Source organism: Microtus pennsylvanicus, chromosome 3, assembly GCF_037038515.1.
Source record: "Microtus pennsylvanicus isolate mMicPen1 chromosome 3, mMicPen1.hap1, whole genome shotgun sequence".
Lineage (NCBI taxonomy): Eukaryota > Metazoa > Chordata > Mammalia > Rodentia > Cricetidae > Microtus > Microtus pennsylvanicus.
The window spans coordinates 76,319,179-76,339,305 of record NC_134581.1 but is presented as its reverse complement, the minus strand read 5'-3'; the positions used below and the strand labels follow the sequence as shown (position 1 = coordinate 76,339,305).

Genomic DNA, 20,127 nt, shown 5'->3' with positions numbered 1-20,127 from the left:
GAGCATGTGCTAGTAAGCTTTTTCTTTTAATTATTTGATTTTATGTGCACTGGTGTGAGGGAATCCGATTCCCTGGTACTAAGTTAACAGGCAGGTGTGAGCCGCCATGTGGGTGCTGGGAAGGTTTGAACCCCGGTCCTCTGGAAAGACAGACATCATCTCTAACTTTCCCTCCAAGAGAGGTTTATAAATTTGCCTAAATTTGATGTCAATTACATGGAGACATCTTTTTTAGCTGGTCTTCCATCCATATGGTCAGTTCTTCCTCTTTTCCCAGCCCCTGTGATTCCTCAGTCCCACTAACCAACGTCTCTTCCCTGACTTAGGTACCCGCCTTTCTTTTTCTTTTTGATCCTCTACCTCAACCCCACATTCTGCTTTTCCAAATTATCCCCAAGGAGAATGTCCCCCTACTTAGGTTCCCACAAGGTCCATAGGATGGGACACGAGACTGAAGCTACCCTATAGGAAAGACAGGGTTGGACAGAGTGACAACTGCCTGTGTTCCAGGGGTTGGGACGCTGTTGCCTGCCCAAGTCTCCCAGGCCACACTTGAGAAATGCAAACTTTTACTATAAAGTTAATGTGGGCAGAAGGGCTTGGGGTATGGCGGGTGGAAGGGCTTGGGGGTACGGCGGGCGGAAGGGCTTGGGGTACGGCAGGCGGAAGGCAGCTCCGTGCTCACCACCTGCTGCCTCCTGGCTCCAGTCAGCCTCACCCTGGACTCCATGAGCCGGCTCTTCTCTGCATGAGCTTCCTTTAGCATCTTCTCCATCTCCTCGATCTTGCCCATGTCCAAACCACTGGCACTAGGGAGGGAAGGGGAAGACAGAGCTCGTCAAGTGAGCTCAAGGGTGCCAGGCACAAGCAGAAGGCCAGAGGGAGGAGGCACCTGGACATGTTGTCAGGGGAGCAGGCTGAGTTGCCCCCTGTAGAGATGCTGGTCTCCATGCTGTCCGAGCTCTCCAGGCTCAGTGTGTCATAAGCATGTTCACCCTCCTCGCCACGCTCCCTGCCAGCTGGCAGGTGGTGCAGGATAGAATGGTGCATGAGTGCTGGGAAGCCCGAGGGGCCTCCTGCAAAGGGCGCTGCACCGTGCAGGGCATCCCACTGGCACTGGGCCTCAGCGGCTGCTTTCTGCTTCAACTCGGCCAGTCGCCGCCGCTGCTCCTCAATCACCTGGTGCCCTGCAGGAGGGGCAGTGGGATTCACAGAGGGCTCCTCACTCACCGGGGGTGGGAAGACTGGAGCATCACAGAGAGAGGAGGCAGGCAGGAAGAGGCTAACGCAGAGCAGCCCCTGCCCCACAGCTGCCTGGTTCCCACAGCTCTAGGCCAGTGGCCCCTGCAGTCATGAAGGCCAGTGTTTGCAGTCTGACTTCAGGCCTCTTCCAGCATCCCAGGCACACACAGGGCACACGACTGCCCTGGTGGTGCCCAGGCAGTATGCCAGCCAGCTGTTCCAGCTCGCAACTGAGGCCTGAACAGATGAGCAGGGCACATGCACCCACCATGTCTGCTGGGGAGGGAGGAGGGGAGCTAGTGGGAACCCCCCAGACAGTGCAGGCCCCCAGCAATGCAGAAGCAATGGCAGCCAGAGCAGGAGGGAAGGCAAGGAGACTGGAAAGCATAGCTGAGCGCAACAGGGAGGTGAGCTGGACCGGAAGCCAGCCAAGCAGAGGCCAGAGGGTGGGGGTGGGGTGGGTAACGCCAGCAGGCAGCAGAGCCTGGGCAGGACACATCATGCTAATGTCAGGACAGGGGCTGCCTGGCCAAAGCAATGTCCTGAGTAACCAATGCTCTACCTGCTGGGTCGTCGGGTGGGAGGGGCTCGGCAGGAAGTGACTCGACTGGTGTGGGGGGCCCAGGACAGAGGGTGCAGGAGAGAGACACAGAGGGGAAAAGAGGAGAGAGGCACAGACATGGGCTTTCAAAACAACTGAAACACACATAGCCACAGGACTCTTGTCTGAAGAGCCAGTGTCTCAGGAAACCATTGCTGGAGGGCCTCATCACATCCACCCACTGCTTCCAATGTCCACCCTACTTGGTCAAAGATGGGCCCTCTAAGATGTCACAAGTCCTCAGACCCTGCGAACCCTGTCCTGGGGTCTTCTGAGAACTCCCAGGAAGATCTTCATGAGATCTGAATCTTTGCTGCTCTTGCCCAGATCCCAGTGACAGGAAACCTGGGCGGGTTGAGCGTGCATGAGGTGACAGAGGCTCTGCCCGGGGAATGGAGACAGGGGCAGGCTGGCATTACAGCTACTTACCCTTCTGCTGTAGGGCCAGTTGGCGCTTAGTCTCGATATCCTGCAGCGTGGCTGCCAGGTTGCGAGGAAGGCTGCTGGTGCCATTTTGGGCAAGCAGGGCACTCTGCAGGGTGGGGGGGGATGCAGGAGCGCTAGTATTGGAGCTCAGGGGACCCCATCCCCAGCCTAATGTCTGCACGGACAGCTTTAGCCTCTGCCCAACATGGCTGTCTCCATCCCCGACACCACACATGTCCTCAGACCTTTGGTGATGGACTACGGCCCAGGGTAGCCACGCTGAGCTGTGAGGAGGAGGATGAAGAGCCTGAGGAGGAGGGGAGAGGGCCACTACGGGTCCGCGGCAGAGGGCTGGTGGCCTCGCCGTCCATCTTGGAGCGGTAAACCTGGAAGAGAAAGGTATTGCCCAGTGATCACCCAGCTTCCTCACCAGCTGCTGCTTCATGGCACCTAGATCAGCTGTGATCCAAGGCACTACCCCAGCACAGGGCCTTCTGGCTCCAGCAGTCAAGCCTCCTGAGTCAGCCCAGTGGGCAGAAGCTACTGGCAACTGCCCAACCACCTTTCCAGGTCCTTCCTTCCTGAGCCAATCTCTGGCCTGGGCCTGAATCTGAGGAAGGACCTATGAAGTGACCCATGCAAGAAGTTAGTGTCAAATGGACAGGGTTCTGCAGGAGACTAAGTGAAGGCCATTAACAGGCTGTGTGGCCTTGAGCCACACGCCTCCCAACTCTGCATCTGTAACGGAAAGGGCAGAGCTAGATGAAGCCCCCGCCAAACTCCCTTGCGGTGCTGACATGATCTGGCCTTCGGAGTTGGGAACACCGAGTCTCCATACTGCTTCCGAGCTGAGTGGCTTGGGTGAGACCGTTTCATGTTCCCCCATGCCTCAGCCTTTGATCTATACAATGAGGGCTAATACCGTCTACCTCAAAGGCCTGTGGTGGGGATTCAATGCATCAAAAGCCGTCAAAGTCTCCAGCCAGCTTGGTACCCGATAGAGGGACCCCATGTGTTTACATGAATAGATCCTCCCGAAGGGACCACAGGATGTTAGCTGAGGTCACAGCCCCAGAGGTCCAGCTCCTTCACTAAAGAATGAGTGAAGAGGTGGGATCACAGGCACTATGGCTCAGCAGGGGAGCACACTTTGGTGGCACAAGCGCCTGTGCCTCCCACAATCCGCATACTGCTGGAGACTCAGATATGACGGTGGTCACAGCTGGCTTTCTAGGGCTGTCACTTTGGAGAACCTGCCACCCTCTTTTCTGCCTCCAAGTATTACCCCTGAGAAGACCGGGAGAATAAAATACCAGCAGCTTCCCTGAGTGACAGCAGGCCCAAGGGCACGTCAAGCCCCCAGTCCTCGTGAGAAACTCTGGGGAAAATGTCCTTCTAATGGTCACTCAATCCCAACGCCCTTGGACTCAGGTGCTGAACTCCCTAGTTTCCCAAAGTGCCAGAATGGCAAGATGGATGCCCAGGAAAAGACCCTTGTTGCCCTCTCTGGGCTTACAGGCCCCTCCGTGTCCTGCTGGGTGACCACATGACAAGGTGTACATTGTGCCTGAAGGATTGGCAGCGGGTGCTCAGAGCGGACAGGAACAGGACCTGGGAAGACAGGCTGTGAAGGTTACCTGCAGCTGACGAGAGGCTTTGGCAGGCAGAGGCGGGGGAGAGGAGCGAGGGGAGGCTGCAGCGAGGCCAGTCCCCAGCCCGGCCATCAGCTCCTGGTACCACTGCTCTAAGTCTACAGCAGGGAGCAGCAGCTTCTCCATCTGGAGGGGCAGGGGGAAGGCAAGGATGGAGAGGAAGGGCAGAGACAGGAGGGGAGAGATGGGAAGAAGAAAAACATGGAGGGAAGGGAAAGGGAGGTCGCATCCGGGAAATGGGAGGAAGGGAAGAGGGAGGAAGGGAGGGAGGGAGGAGAGCATAAGGAGAAGAAGAGAAAAACAGTAAGGCAACAGTCACAGAACTGGGCTGGGAGCAAAGAGAAACAGTCAGGACACAAGTTCTAGGGCACGGACTTGTGCTTTGTCAGCCGCCAGGCTGCCAGCACTTGCAGGCATCAGGCATAGCCTTAGGCCCTCAGCTGGCTTAAAACTCCGAGGCCAGTGAGCGGGGGCAACACACACACAGTCACGCCAGCCATGGAATGGGGGTAGCGAGGACACACAGACCACCAACCTTAGATGAAGGCGTGATGGAAGCGAAGGAAGAAGAGGGCAGCATGGGAGGAAGACGGGTGATGGGAACCAGGTCCCGGGAGGCAGAAGCCCAGGAAGGCAGGCCTGGCGAAGGGGCTGGGGGCATGGGTGAGGTGCCCCACATCACTTTTAGCTGCTCAAGCGTCACGTACTTGAGAGGCGGCCAGCCACAGGAGGGAATACAAGAGGTTAATGGGAGCAGAACCCAAGATATGGCCCTGACCACTGGGGAGGAGAAAGGTCGTAGCTTAGAAGGTCAACTCTGAGTCTCCTTGGAGATTAAAAGACAGGGTTTGGCCTTCCCAGACCACTGGGTGCTGAGGAGAGCTCCTAAGATCCCACGGAAGAAGATGAACTGTGTTCAACCCTCTATGCCAAGCTTAAGACCCCTTTGCCCCTGGCCCCCACCCAGGCTGAGAGGCAATGGAGGTCCCTGAGCATAGGTGGGTACACTCTGTGGCTGGTACCTCGCTGTCAGGCAGGGACTGGGGGAGTCTGGCGGGGCAGGCAGCAGAAGCATAGGGGTCCAAGCGAAAGCAGAACTGGAGAACCTCAGCCAGGCTCACATACTCCTAGGGTGCCCAGGGTGGGGGACAGAGAAGAGGTTAACAGGTTCGATCAAGTCCTCAATATCCCCACACTCCATGCCAGGCTAGAGTTACCACTTCACATCGCTGCAGAATCCACAGTGAAACAGGGCACTCGGCAGCCAAGTATGGCCACAAGGGCTGGGGGGAAAGTGGGCTTGAAAGAGGCAGGCAGAACTGACTATGGAAGGCTCTGCTCGACCTCTACTTTGGAGATGAGTGTAGCATTTAGTTGCTGCCCAGAGAAAAACCAACATAACATCTAATGAATTGGTCCTGGGCAGGGAGCAAGTGAGGATGCCCAGAGAAGGTCTTCCTTCCAAAAGCCCAGTGAGAATCAGAACCCAGCTCCTAGAGTCCCATCTGCCTCTATCACACTGGGCATCCCCAGCTGGGCACATGCATGCAGTGCTAAATACTAGTCATGGCACTGCCCAGGAAGAGGACAGGTCCCCAAGGGTCGAACATCAGAACAGGCGAGTGGAGAGACCACTAAGGCCTGAGCGAGACAAACTCTGAGAAACAGGCCTGGCATCGGCAGAGAGCAGGCAGGAAAATGGGTTGGGTAAGTACTTGGAAAAGCGTCAGTCCACTTTACTGGAGGCTGGAGGCCAGGAACTGGATACTCTATCCCTAGTCCCCAAGCCTTGAGGTGATCTGGGTGCTGGTCACCCACAGTGAGCTTAGCCAAAGCACAGGATCCTTAGGCTGCCTATCCAGGGCACCCCATCTAGCCCCAGAGCCATGCTATCTTCTGGGGTCAGAGAAAAGGAAGATGAGGCAGAGTTCAGTGTGCTGTGAGCATCAGAGAATGGCGTGCAGACCGCAAGCAAACGCAAACGCACGCTAACATCCAGTATGGGCTGCCCAGGCACTCCGCGAATGACAAGATGGCACACTCACACCACCTCTCAAACTGCCAGCCCAAGGAGGTGCCACATGCCCTTCCGCCCTCCCTGGGAAGAGCCGGAGGCAGGAGTTTGGTTAGCAGGCAGACAGGCAGAGGGCAAAGCAGAGCAGGCAGGCAGCTGCCGTTACCTCTTGTGTTTTTGGACAGAGCTGAGAGGAAGCAGGAGGGGTTAAGGGAACAGAGGACGCCCCAGCCTGAGAAGACCTTAGGGATGGGCCCAGAGCCTTGGTCTCCAGCCCCATCTCTGAGGACACGGAGATGGACAGCTGAGCCTACAAGAGGACACATGGTGGGTGAGAGGGGCCTCACCCCTAACGCTCGACTCAACCCCCTGCTCCAGACCTAAGCTGTCTGGGCAATAAGACAGAGAAGAGGAGAGAAATGTCGGGAAACCAGTTGGACTTCCCATACTAGATGTGAAGATTTGGGAAAGAACCATTCAACTTAAGGCCTCCTTCTAGGCTGAAAGCCTAGCTTTAGGCAGAAGCCCAGGAGGCCTGGGGTAATGATCCATGGTCCCTGTATTCCTCTTTAGCGAGGTTCACCCAGACCTGAGCCTTTCCAAATTCTGAGCTCTCCACCACCCCTCCTAGGGACCCTGGGCCTCTCACATAAACTCAGCCACCCAAAAAGTGTGAGGTGCCAAAGGCAACTAGAGATTGGTGGTTGTGAAGAGGTCAGCTCCCAAGGCCATCTTCTTCTAATCTTGACAGGAAGTGCACCTCACTCAACCACCCAAGATGAAGGTGGCACACCTTGCTCCTGAGTCTCCCGCATCCCCCAAGCCTAACGCTGGGGCTAACCCAGCCAGCCGTGTTACCTCTTTGAGGGTCGAGGTGGTCTTCGGAAAAGGCCTCCCGCCTGTGAGTGCATGGTATCGCCTCTCGAGCACGGACAGTTTCTCCTTCTCCTGGAGGCCAGGACAGCAGGGTCAGAGCCATGGAAGCCAAGAGGGAGGACCCTCACCCAACTCCTGTGCTGGCAATCCCACCCCGCGTCCCAGCTACCTTTTGCAGTAGCTGCAGGGCGGCATTCTTGTCCCGGGCTAGCCGCTCTGACTCCTGCAGTGCTTGGGCCCGGATCTGCCCAGCCTGACTGTCCAGTACAGCAAGGCGCTCCTGAGGAAACGGGATGAAACAAGGCCCTGGAGGGACATAACTCAGCCCAAAGTTTGGCTGAGTCTCCTGTCTAAAGACCCAGGAGTCTGTGACAGCAACCATCATACTCTCCTGCTTGGCTTCAACTCACCCCAGAAGAATCCTGGCTAAAGAGGTCAGCTCTTTCCCTCGTTCCTCCCTCTCTCACCCAGTGACCTTGTGTCACCAGAGGAGCTAGCTGCAACCAATCCTCTATTCCCTCACCAAGTAGCCAATGGTTCCTAAAGCCGTAACACTGGACAGTGAGCCCTCTGCCGACCCCTCCCCCCACTCCCCATCGCTAGAATTCGGGCCCTCCACTTCCTGCTGGGGTTTGCTCTCTCTCTCACAATGTTTAGATCCACTCTGCATTTCTACCCATTTTCCTAAAGTAGCCTCCGAACCCTGTTCAGTTATCTGAATTTCCTCACATCCTAAAAAGAATGCCATATTACTTGAGTAATATTATCTGCCTGATCTTGGTTTTTTGGTCTTGCTAAATAATCCAAACTGGCTTTAAGTTCACTAGATAGTCCAGGCTTGCTTTAACACACTCTGTAAGTCCAGACTGGCCTTAAACTGACTTTGAGGTCGAGGCAAGTCTTGAACTCAAGGCGATCCTTTTGCCTCAGCCTCCTCAGACTGAACCATCGCCGCACCTTTTCCTTTAGTTTGGAGATGAGGTCTCCTGCTCCTTGGGCTGGACTTGAATTCCTGGGCTCCAGCACTCTTTTTGCCTCATCCCAGAGAAGCTGGGACATAACCTTAGAACTCAAGTGTGAACCACAACTGTGGCTTTTCAGTAACTTTTTAAAAACTCAACAAGAGCTGGGTAGTAGTAGCGAGTGCTTTTAATCCCAGCACCCGGAAGGCAAAGTTAGGTGGATCTCTGTGAGTTTGAGGCTAGCCTGGTCTACAGGTGAGTTCCAGGGCAGGCTCCAAAGTTACTGAGAAATCCTGATTCGAACCTTCCCCCAAAACAAAACAAAAACTCAGCAAGTGGGGCCTGGAAAAATGGCTCAAGGGTTAAGAGCATTGGCTGTTCTTCCAGACGACCTGGGTTCAATTCCCAGAATCTACGTGGCAGCTCACAACTTCCTTTAACTCCAGTCCCAGGGGAGCCAACACATACATGGTATACAGACACACATGAAGGCAGAACATTCGAATAAATAAACATTAAAAAAAAAAACAACACAAAACCAGCAAGGCCAAATCACCCATGTCCTCAAAACCTTTCCGTGGCTCTTTACTAGCCCCAGACAGAACGCAAACTCCCTACCCAGCATTGGAGGGCTCTCAGAGCCGGTGCCCTGCCCACTAGTCCCTCCACACACCCTGGTTCTACCATGCTGTGCTCTGTACCACTGTAGACTTAGTCCTCATCCATCACCCTCTTGGCCCGGGAGGGCCAGCCATTCCAGCCTTTCCCACTACCCCAAGGCTCCTCCTCCAAGGCCGGGCTGGATGCTTCCTCCTCTCCAAGCTTTCCTTGAATGCCATTCCATTTCCTTGTTCCTGTCTCTGTGTTCACATTAGTCCACATCCATCCACCTCGCCTTACTGTGATCTGTGACTGTCTCCACCACCTCCTCCGCCCTCCCATAAGATCAGGGCAGACCAGTGCCATTCTGTCTCCACAACCCCAACAGGGCTTAGCGTAGTCCCTGGCTCAACATCATATGCTAAAACAAATGAAAACATTTTGAGAGGAAAAGATGAGAGCTTAGGCAAAGTGCGTTAATCTCAGGTGGTCTTAAACCACCACTCTTCCGAGCAGCATGGGTGGAGGCGGCATGGAGAAGGGAGCTATCCTAAACTTGGAGTCAGCCCAGGCCAAACCTCCCTCCGCCCCCACAGACAGGAACCCTCCCGGCAACAGCCGCCACTTACTCTAACCGAGGAGGACTGGGGTGCTCCTGAATGTTATTTTTTTAAATCTGTTACTCCATCTAATCTTATGAAGCAGGTGCTTTTATGCCCATTTTAGAGATGTTTAGGGTTAGAATCTCTTGGGTAGTGGTAGACTTAGGACTAGCACCAGACCTGTAGGGGTCCAAGGCCAGCTTTCTCAACCACTCTGAACCATACTGGACCGATACATAGGCTGTATCTGTTTTCCAGGGAAAACAGAGCCAGAGGGAACTCTGCAGATACAAGGGCAAAGCTCACAGGGAGGACAGGAAAAAAATGTCACACACACACATACGCACACACGCACACATCCTAGGTGTTAACTTCACAGGGAGGATAGAAAAGAATGTCATAGCACACACCACACACACACACACACATCCTACGTGTTAACTTCACAGGGAGGATAGGAAAGAATGTCATAGCACACACCACACACACACACACACACACACCCTAGGTGTTAAGTGCACAGGGAGGATAGGAAAGAATGTCATAGCACACACCACACACACACACACACACACCCTAGGTGTTAAGTGCACAGGGAGGATAGGAAAGAATGTCATAGCACATACCACACACACACACACACACACCCTAGGTGTTAACTTCACAGGGAGGATAGAAAAGAATGTCATAGCACACACCACACACACACACACACACACCCTAGGTGTTAACTTCACAGGGAGGACAGAATGTCATAGCACACACCACACACACACACACACACACATCCTAGGTGTTAACTTCACAGGGAGGACAGAATGTCATAGCACACACCACACACACACACACACACACACACACACACACACACACCCTAGGTGTTAACTTCACAGGGAGGATAGAAAAGAATGTCATAGCACACCACACACACACACATCCTAGGTGTTAACTTCACAGGGAGGACAGAATGTCATAGCACACACCACACACACACACACACACAAACACACACACCCTAGGTGTTAAGGGCTGAGCAGGTTTCCTGAGCCCTAGGCTGGTCACAAAGAGGAGAGACACAGTCGTTAGAGATGATTCCTCCAGACCGCTAATGAATGGGACCAGCTGATCTAAGCCTCCTGGTTGTGTTCCCTCCAGGTGAACAGGGAACTGGAAGAGGTGCCAACCTAGACCATATGGAGAACAGCAAACATGCCTTGGGCCTTGAAGCTAGCGGCCTTGCGTTCCCACTCTGACTCTGAAGTTTATACTCTGGAAGGCTCTGCGCAAACCATGGCTTCTGAGTTCTAGTTACTCATCTATAAAGTGAGGCAGAGCTCCTACCTTATGAGACATCCTAAGGACAGCATGAGAAAACCCAAGGGGAGGTCCTAGTTGGGCATGTGGCACATGAGCTTGGAAACTTTAGTTTTCTTCCTTTCCTACATCTTCTATCAGGGCAGTAGGTACATCTTAAAAATGTTTACTTTATGTGGATATGTGTGCCTGTGTGTCTGTGTACCTATGTACGGGAGCTGGAGGAGGTCAGAAAAGGTGCTGGATCCCCTGGAACTGGGGTTAGAGATGATTATAAACCACCATGTGATGTGGGTGATGGGAATCAAATCTGGGTTCTCTGGAAAAGCAGCCACCTTTCCAGTCCCCCATGACAGGTGTGTTTTTACAGCAGAACAGCTCAGGGAGGGGAACGAGGGATCTGGGCCTATGACATCCAGTGGTTCCTGCTTACCATCAAACCCGGGCTGGCCGGCAAGTCCCATTTCACCACATCTGAACCCTACTCCCTAGACCTCACTATCCTCACCTTCCATCTCAGTCTAGCCAGAAAACTGCACGTGGGTCTTTGACATGGGTATCACAGAGTTGGACATCACTTAGACCATCCTCCCTAACCCTTTCCTGCTTCTTCTGAACACCTGTCCCATCCTTCTGTCACCGCCTACACTTGGTGTGACTGAGACCAGTAGAGGACCACGGCGTTAGCAAATCGGAGCAGACCAGAGACAATGCTCTCATTTTTACTGATAATCAGTAGGAAAAGGAGACACGAAAAGGTGTCTTTTGTGCCTTAACTTTCACAAAGTCACAGGCTATGACTCAACCCCCAGGTCACTAGCCTCCATCTGTCACTAGCCTGTCCGGGAGTGAGCAGCGCACACCTTCCTCTTGGTCACGCTGCGCAGCAGCTCAGCCTTGCTCCGTATCAGCCCCTGGCCTGCCAGTTCCCGCTCCTCCTCCACGCGGCTCTCCCGCTCCAGTTGCTGGAACTCCAGGTCCTCAAAGAGCTTTGTCTCAGTCTCCAGGGCGTCTGCCTCCTTCAACGACAGTGAAGTCCGGGGTTGGGTGGGGAGTGCTCTCAAAGACACTCTGGGCCAGGAGGGCCAGGCCACAGAGTCAAAAATTATGGGGGCTGGACCCGGGGCAACTGGGGAAGGAACCGGCCCCACTCCCCAACTCCCTCTGCTCGGTTGGCTGAGCCCTTTTCGTGGACATCGCCGTCTGGAGCGCTGATCCCCACCCAACCTTGCCGGTCCCCTTCCGAGCCACTGCACCGACCCTAGTGTCCGGCAGGTACTGCAGGGGCCAGGTGGTCCCGTCCCACCGCTCTCCTGTCTTCGGTCTGGGCGGTGGCCCACGGGGGCCGGGGGAGGGGGCTGGTGGAACTGACCCTTCTCAGCTGCTCCTGTAACTGTTCCCGCACTGACTCGGGGCAGTTATCGAGCTGCGTCTGGAGCTCGGCGTAGAGCGCCTGGCGGGCCTCCAGGTGCCTCCGTCCCGCGGCCAGCTCCGCCCTCTCCTGGTCGGCGGGAGGGGAGGGAGGCGGGGCACAGGGGAGAGAGAACACACACTCCTCAACTCCGGCCCGGCGCGGGGCGCAGGGGGGCAGGGGCGGGCGCAGGGGGACACCGGGAGTGGGGGGCAAGCACCGAGGCAGAAGAGAGCAGGAGAGGAAGGAGGGCACGTGGGTGAGGCGAGAGGCAAGGAGCAGAGCTGTAAGACGGGACTCAGGCAGGGGAAGGTGTAAAAAAGGCAGAGGTGTGGGGGCAGGGTGGAAATGTTGGTCCCTTTAGAAATGTTTAGGTAGGTCCTAAGACAGGACCTTCCGTTTAGGCTCCAGACCAAAGTTAAAGCTGATGCATCGTGGCAAGAACTGAGCCTCGGGCTCTAACACTGTCCCGAGACCAAAATTTAACCCTGGGGAAAATAGGAGAGGTGGGAAGGGTTAAATCCAGGAGTTAGAGAGTAAACGAGAAGCTGAAGATATTAGCGCTACAGCGGTGCAGCAAGGGGACCCCAGCCCAACCCCCATGGCCTCCCTCCCCTCCTGCCCAGGGTGGGGGTGGGGTGCCAGCAAAGCAGGCTGAACTTCAGTGGGGATGAGGGTTGCAATTAGTTCGGCCCGTTGCCATGGTAATAGGAGCCCTAGGAGTGGATACAGGGAGGAGGTGGATGGCTCTGTCTGGGGCGAGATGACACCTCTGAGGGCGGAAAGGGGGACTAGGGGAGGAGTTGGTGAGTCACCCCTCCGAAGGACAGGCAGAGGAGAAACTGATTACTGATTCCAGAGCCAGAGTGGGGCCATGGGCTAGAAGCTGGGAGGGAAAGTCAAGAGAACCTCCTCACCACCACCATCACCACCATCACCACCTCAAACACCTGGACCAAAGGGAAGTCGAGATCCGGGCCCCTGAGCAATCTTGGTTAACTGAGGCTAGCCAAGTTGCTTGTGAAATGCCTCACTCCTACGGAATAGACTCCCTTGCTGCACCTGCCCAGCTCACTGCATCTGCCCAGCTCACCTAACAGAGGGAAGGCCTTGCTCAGGTCAGGTCCTGAGGTCCAGACACTACTGTCTTTAAATTATCCTGTTTTCTAGATGGCCTCCAGGAACAGAGAGAGGGAAGGAACCATCTGAATTGAGCAAGAATGGATAGCCACTCCGTGGGCAGAAAGACCCTGTCAAGTCCTCCAAGCTCACATCTGGACCTCCTAAACACTCGGCTCCAAAGGGCTAGACAGGAGGGACCAACAGCTCACCTCCAACCCTTGCCCTTCAACATCCTGGAGGCAGCAGCCCAGGCCTTTCCAGCTGTCTGGGCAGATCAGCTCTTTTGGCCATGTACATCTTCCCCAGCACACACATCCTCGTACCCCTCCTGTCAATGATCCACTAAGAAAATTTAGCTGTGCCTTCCTGCCAGTTCCTTTCTGATCATGGGGTCCCGCATCAAGAAAAGATGGAGGCAACATTAGAGGGGCGAGACCAGGGGCACGAAGGCACCCATGGAGTTAGTAAAGCTGGCATGACTCAGCCCTGCCTGGGTGGCCTGGCAGTTAGGGGCATGCGGAGAGCCCAGGACAGTGATTAGAGGGGGCGTTAGTGCAGGCCTGGTCGGCAAGCAGTGGGTTAATTTGGCACAGAATCTGGGAGTGTGGTTTTGGGGGCCAGAGCCAAAGCTCCGTAAATAAAAGGAGAGCAATGAATTTTAGGATTCTCAAAATTGAGAAAGAGAGGAAGATAACTCTCAAAAAAATAATCCAGAAGGAAAATTAAAACTTCTTAGAAAAATACTGTAAAATCCAGAAATAGATGAACCCTCTCCACTCCAGAGCTTTTTGGCACGCTGTTGGGCATCTTGGACATGGTTGGCACAACCCTTGTGGGACGGAACAGCCCCTGAAGACAGGCACGAAATCTGAAGGGGGCAGGGGCAGGAGCTGGGACCATCTGGGATGGGAGGCTGCAGATTCTGATGACAGGAAACAGAGGCCTGTGGGCCATCTCCCAAAGACCACATCCTAAGCACCTGAGCATGCTGGAGAGTGCTTCTCCTTACGGGGGTCCCAAACCTGAATCATGTCCCCCACCCCAGCAGCACCAGTCCTTCAGGTTGTACTCACTGCCCAAGAAAGGGCTTTGGCACTTCCTAGAAGAACCACGCAGGCTCCAGAATGGCAGGCACCCAGGCAACCAGAAGTAGCACAGAGATCCAGCTAAATGAGACCCCAAACACCAGCCCAGCCCCTGGCAGTACCATCCAAGCTTGTACCTTCCATAGAGAACAAGGCCCCCCATCCCTGGAGGGTTACAGAGACCATGTGGTGTGCAGGATGGATGTTGAGGGATGTACAGCCCTACAGAAAGCACTTTCTCCTCTTCTGGGCCACAGGCAGTCAGGTATGGGTTACCTTGTCCCTCTCCTTCTGGATGCCGGTCTCCAAGGCCACCAACTTCTCCTGCAGCTGGTCCACTGCCCTTTGTTCTTTCTGCAGCAGTGTTCGCTCAGCCTCCCTCTCCCCCTGCAGCAATGCCCTCTCCATCTCAGCCTAGACACAGACACCAGGACCCTCATCAAGGCAGGGAACTCAGGGCGGGGGGGCCCATCCCAGAGCCTGAGGGCCTCCCAGGCAGCTCACCTCTCGGGCTGCCTCCTGCAGCTGCTGCTCCAGCTCCTTTACTCGGACCTTCAGCTGTTCCACGCGCCCCAGCACCTGAGCCCGCTCCTCTTCCACAGCCAGCACCTCTCCCTGGAGCTTCGTGCTAGGAGCATCTTCATGCTGGAGGGGAGGAGAGCCACCCATGGAGGAAGTCTAAAACCTTCCGGGATCAGACGGACTAAGAGGGTGTGGATCACACATTCCTTAAACTACTTGAATGGGCTAAGTAGGCTAAAACAGGAGACTACTTCCCTCCCAGCCAGGGAGCTCAGTTATAGGGAAAAGATTTACCAGAGTGCCGGAGTTGGGTGGGGCCCCAAAGAAAAACAGGTCATAAAGCACATTTATAGCTTGGGAAAGTCATGGTCACCTCCCTTTTCCTCCTAGCTTCCACAGTTCTTCACCTTGATCCTTTTTCACTACCCCTCCTTACTGGGCCCTAGCGTTCCCATCAGCTCCCGGCCCCGCCCCCTCGAGCCCCTAACCTCCTGCTGGGTGCTCTCCGTGCTGCTGCACCCATCAATCAGCTCCTGGCCCCGCCCCTCGGCCCCTAACCTCCTGCTGGGTGCTCTCCTGCTGCTGCACCCATCAATCAGCTCCTGGCCCCGCCCCTCGGCCCCTAACCTCCTGCTGGGTGCTCTCCGTGCTGCTGCACCCATCAATCAGCTCCTGGCCCCGCCCCCTCGGCCCCTAACCTCCTGCTGGGTGCTCTCTGTGCTGCTGCACTCTTCTTTGAGGTTTTCTTCGTCAGAGCGTTCCATGCTCTCCCACAGGCGCTGGGAGGCACCTCCAGACTCCTCACCGCTCCTTCCAGAGACCACTGTGGCTCCTGTCAAGGCTCTTGAGGGCCTCCTCCCTGCCAATGCCAGGGCTGCAGTGGCCTCTCCAATACTGGGCAATTCCCCAGCCTCGGGTCCCCCGTCAGCTCGGCTGTACTCGGCACACAGGTTCAAGATGGTCTCCAGGCGCTGGCGTTCCTAGGGACAACGGGCAGACAGAGCATAAGGAACGGAAGTCTGAGATCTAGGGTGGCCCAAGTCAGGGTGCGCTGAACACCAGGGATTCACCATCATGAGGACAGCCTCAATCTTAAGACCTGTGGGAAAGACAAGTGCGGTGCACACCTTTATCCTGCACTCAGAAGGGCAGAGACCGGCACATCTCAGAATTTAGTGAGATTCAGGCTAACCAGCCAAAGACTACATAGTGAGACCCTAACTAAAAATAAATAACTAAAAAGAAAAAAAGAAAAAAATTCAGCCTGGAATAGTGGCACATGCTTTTAATCCCAGCACTCAGGAGGCAGAGGCAGGTGGATCTCTGTGAGTTTGAGGTCAGCCTGGTCTACAAGAGCAAATTTCAGGACAGTCAGGGCTACACAAAGAAACCCTGTCTCAGAAAATAAAATAAAATAATCCTGTGGGGGAGGAGGGAAAGAGGGTCCCTTAAAAGTGGGGTGGATCACTAGTTCTACATAGGCACACACAGACCTTCCATGTGTGCTGGGAGGTACATCAGCATTAACAGGTAGGTACACACAAAGACACCAGCCCCGACATGCACGCACACACACACACAGATAAACATAGTCTGCACACAGCTGGGTGGGCACCTGCAGACAGACAAGGTCGGAAAGCAGACCACGGGCCACAGGACCTGACAGTTCAGACACAGGGAGAAAAGGCAGAGAGGACACTGTCTTCCTCCCCTGTCCCGCCTCAGCTCCAAGTCACTCAGGCAGCCAACCCTTTGCTCCTTACTGGCAACTTAAGCTAGCTAGGTGTGAGCAAGCACTCTGTGGCTGTCAGCCTGTTCTCTCACTGTAAATCCTGACACACAAATGGTCACCTCTTAGGTGCCTAGGAGGCGAAGGAACAACGGCAGTCATGTTTCTGGTCTCCGTCCTACTTGTCCACTTACGTTTAACACCCCAGCCCTGACTTTCAAGCCCAGACCCTGACAGGGTATCTGGGGTCTCTGACATCAAATCTCTGTCACCGCCTACATTGTGGCCTCAACTCTCCACCCCACAAGACTCACCTGGCTTCCTTCCTGCAGCTGGCCCAGTTCTGTGGCAAGAAAAAAAAATCCTCCAGGAATCAAGCCTTAGCACCGAGGAGGTTGGGCCAATGCCTCACCCCCGCCCTAGGACCCAGATAAGCAGCCTGGCTAAGGTAGGAGGGGCAGGGTGCGGGCGGGCGGCCTCTGACTTAAAGTGGCAGGTGGGGCAGGTTGGGGCTGGTGGTGAGGTGTGTACCTGTGTGTGGGGTTGCAGTGGGGAGGCTGGGCCCAGCACTGATGTGTCAAGGCTCATGATCCCTCTCAGGATGAAGATTCAGGATAGCCACAGTATAACAGTGATGACATGGGACAAAGACTAGGGGTCCTGCCTCCCACAAGTGTACTGCCCCACACCCTCACCCCAAAAGGACCAGCTTCTTCCCAGATTCTTCAGGCAAATGTCCTCCTCAAACCAATTCCAGAGTACCTGTGTCCCCCAAGATCCTGGGCTTCTGCTCTCAAGAGAAGGAAGGGAGAATCCATGTTCTCACATGTGGGCTCTGAGCACGCTATACCCAGCAGTCAATGCCCCTGGAACTCCCGATGCTATTTGGGGGAATCCCAGCCCCCTCCCAGCACAGATGCCATCTCTAGGACAGCTGCCTAGAACCACACCCAGACTCAGCAGCACCATTTATGCACGCAGACACATACAATCACACAACCACGGAGGCAGCCAGGGGCTGCCCACCCTGCTTCCTCTTAGTACCATACTCTTAGAGGACCCACCTGGGCCAGAGCGGGTTCACACCCACTCAGAGGCCAAAGAGAAGCAAGAAAGGGGGACAAGGGCGCCCCATAAAGAACAAGCCCCAAGTAAAGGTGCTTGGCCGTGTAAGCCTGATGACCTGAGTTTGAGCCCTGGAACCCATGTAAAGACGGAAAGAAAGAGAGACTCCACAAAACCTGTCCTCTGGCTCCCACACGCTCACCATGCCATAGGCCTCCAGCAACACACCCATGCACACAGGCTGGTAATAAATAAATGGTGGCGCAGGCCTGTAGGATTTACTGAAAGAGGCAGAGGATCTGAAGTTAGTTCAAGGCCAGTCTGAGATGTGTAGAGCCAGGCAGTGATGGCACACACCTTTAATCCCAGCACTCAGGAGACAGAGGCAGGTGGATCTCTGTGAGTTTGAGACCAGCTTGATCTACAGAGCGAGTTCCAGGACAGCCAGGGGCTACACAGAGAAACCCTGTCTCGAAAAACAAAAGAGGAAACCCCACCACCACCACCCACACACACAATCCAGGCATAGTGATGCATGTGTGTAATCTTAGTATGCAGAAGGCAGTAGGGAGATTATGAATTTGACCCAACCTGGAACACATAGCAAGCTTGCAGCCACACTGGGTTTTATAGTGAGACCCCGTCTCACCAAACCAATAAAAATAAAGCGGGGGAGTAGGAAATAAAAATAATTCTGGGGCTGGGATCTAGCTCAGTGGTAAGAGTGCTGTCCTGGTGTAACAAAGGTCCTAGGCTGTCTCGAACTATAAAAGGAGAAAGCTAAACAAATGTTCCTCTCTTTTTCTTTTTGCAACAGGGTTTCTCTGTGTAGCCCTGGCTGTCCTAAACTCAAAGAGATCTGCCTGAAGAGCAGCTGAGGAAGACACTATCCACTAACCTCTGACCTACACACAGACACACACCTGCACATGCACACACACATACAAGGAAAAGTTTAAAAAGCCCTAGAGATTTCAAGGCAGGCTCCTCTTCACAGCACCAGGATCATGAGATACTGGTCACTTATCCTGACGGTTTATCCTGCAGAAGCCCAGGCCCTGTACATAGCCTCTCCTACTCTGCCAGCTGGCCTGCCCACACCCTGGCAGATGCACTGCCTTGGGCAGTGGCAGCTTCCCTGGCATCGGCTCACCAGCCTCTCCATCTCCTGTTCCCGGAGCCGCTCTTGGCGCTGTCGTCGGTGGTACTCCAAAAGATCGTCCTCATTGTCACTGATCTCCGTGATGCTATTTTTCCTCTCCCTTGTAATAGGCACCCGCAAATCCCCACTAGAAAGTTTCCTCTGAGCACGGGGGCTCTGACGAGGTGAAGCCCCAGTAAGGGAGCCCAGACTATAGGCTGGGCTCAGCCTGCCACTGAAGCTGCCTTTGCGAGGTGCCAGGGACTCCCCAAGTGTAGGTGAGGGACTCCGAGTCCTGCGGCCCCGTGCTCCCAGAGTCAGGGAGAAGTCCTCTGGCGAAGTCCCATGACCTGCCCAGCGCCTGGGCCGAGGACTCTCAGTCACTTCCCTGCTTAGCTTGGGATCTGGGGTAGTCCTGGCTGGCAGTGGAGACAGAGCCCTTCTGGACAGAGATGGACTCAAGGGGGGCAGTTCTCGCATACTGTCCAGGCCTCGACGGCCCAGGCGAGGACTCTCAGGAGGCTGGAGGGTACGGGTTGCGGACCCATCTGAAAATGTTCGGCCCACCAGTTGTCGAGAGGGGCTGGTCGTTAACACCCGTTCTGTGCCTGTTCCTGGACTGGGAGGGCGCTCCTGGAGTGTGCTAATCTTATTTCGGGGAGCAGGGACTGGAGACTGGAACTTGGGGCTGCCAGGAATACTTGTGGGTTGGCTGCGGGCACCAGAAGATGGGTATTCACTCAGGCTGATAGCCACCACAGGTAACTGCCCACCCAGTCGGGGGCTCTCGGTGGTTCTGCGGGCCTCAGCCAAGACTGTGGCTGCAGGACTGTCAGTCAGAAGACCCCGGAGCCCAGGACTGGGAGGTCTCTCATGACCCCCTTTTCTGCCCAGCCGAGGAGGACTTTCAGAGGAACGGGTTGCACTTGGACGAGACTGTGGGGGTTGCAGAGCCAAATGGTAGCTAGAGGAACGGACAGGCACGAGTGGAGGCACAGACGGTCCTGGCTCCTGCCCGCTGGGTGAGTGGCTGGCACAGCTTCCGCTGCTGGCTGGTGAGGAAAGAGGAGAGAAGGCTGGAGAGGTGTTCTCATAGCTGGAGCCCACAGACATGGCACCGGGGCTGGTTGGAGGGGACAACAGGTAGCGGCCACCATTAGCCATTGGTGACAGCGGGGATGTGGCCGCTGGCTTCTTGCCGGCAGCTCCAGGCTCCTCTAGCACCAACGAGTCCATGATTTCCTGCAGGTCCTTCTCGATAGAGCTCACCAGGGAACTGTGGCTGGCACAGGCTGGAGGTGCCCGGGTTGCAGGCTGGCCCGTGTGGTTCCCATTCACCAGGCTCTCTGATTCGGCTGAGAGGAAAAGTAAAGAGGCCTCAAGCTCTGTTCTGTTTTTGTTGCTGTTGTTTTTGTTTTTTTGGCTTTAGGGAGCCACACACATGCACAAGCAAGAAAATACCACCCAACGTCATCCCAGGGGAGTGGGGCCAGAAGAGACGAGTTTTGGCACAAGTGATCTCTGCCACTGACCTGTTCTGCAACCTTAGCCAAACTCTTGTGCCCCGAGGTCCCCTCCTTTCAAGGAAGATGATAGGCAGGACCTTCCTGGCTCTAACAGTGAATGACTCAGGACAGAGTCAGCAACAATAACAGGTACTTACTTCTAAGCCTAGCTGTTTCCAACTCACCCCAACAGTACAGTCCTCCTTGCCCTGGTTTCCCCAACTTTCTGTGCCTCTCTTTTAGGAAGAGCAGGTGGGC

The 20,127-nt window shown here is 55.0% G+C and overlaps 1 protein-coding gene across 50 annotated transcripts in view; it reads right to left on the bottom strand.

Moving 5' to 3' along the window:
- Positions 1–20,127, bottom strand: part of Phldb1 (pleckstrin homology like domain family B member 1) — a 48,645-nt gene that overhangs the window by 10,642 nt on the left and 17,876 nt on the right. For 4 of the 50 annotated variants that reach the window (XM_075966145.1, XM_075966147.1, XM_075966170.1 and 1 more), the window contains 13 exons: positions 18,377–19,719; positions 15,128–15,409; positions 14,412–14,552; positions 14,184–14,321; positions 11,662–11,790; positions 11,153–11,308; positions 6,981–7,091; positions 6,794–6,883; positions 3,907–4,047; positions 2,515–2,655; positions 2,273–2,375; positions 893–1,187; positions 719–809 (listed from right to left, as the gene is read on the bottom strand). In XM_075966145.1, coding sequence (XP_075822260.1) covers positions 719–809; positions 893–1,187; positions 2,273–2,375; positions 2,515–2,655; positions 3,907–4,047; positions 6,794–6,883; positions 6,981–7,091; positions 11,153–11,308; positions 11,662–11,790; positions 14,184–14,321; positions 14,412–14,552; positions 15,128–15,409; positions 18,377–19,719 — 3,161 coding nt within the window. Of the gene's footprint in view, positions 1–685; positions 810–892; positions 1,188–1,804; positions 1,850–2,272; positions 2,376–2,514; positions 2,656–3,906; positions 4,048–4,456; positions 4,628–6,101; positions 6,246–6,793; positions 6,884–6,980; positions 7,092–11,152; positions 11,309–11,661; positions 11,791–14,183; positions 14,322–14,411; positions 14,553–15,127; positions 15,410–18,376; positions 19,720–20,127 lie in introns of all 50 variants that reach the window. The other 46 variants (XM_075966150.1, XM_075966152.1, XM_075966174.1 and 43 more) reach the window with 20 other exon arrangements.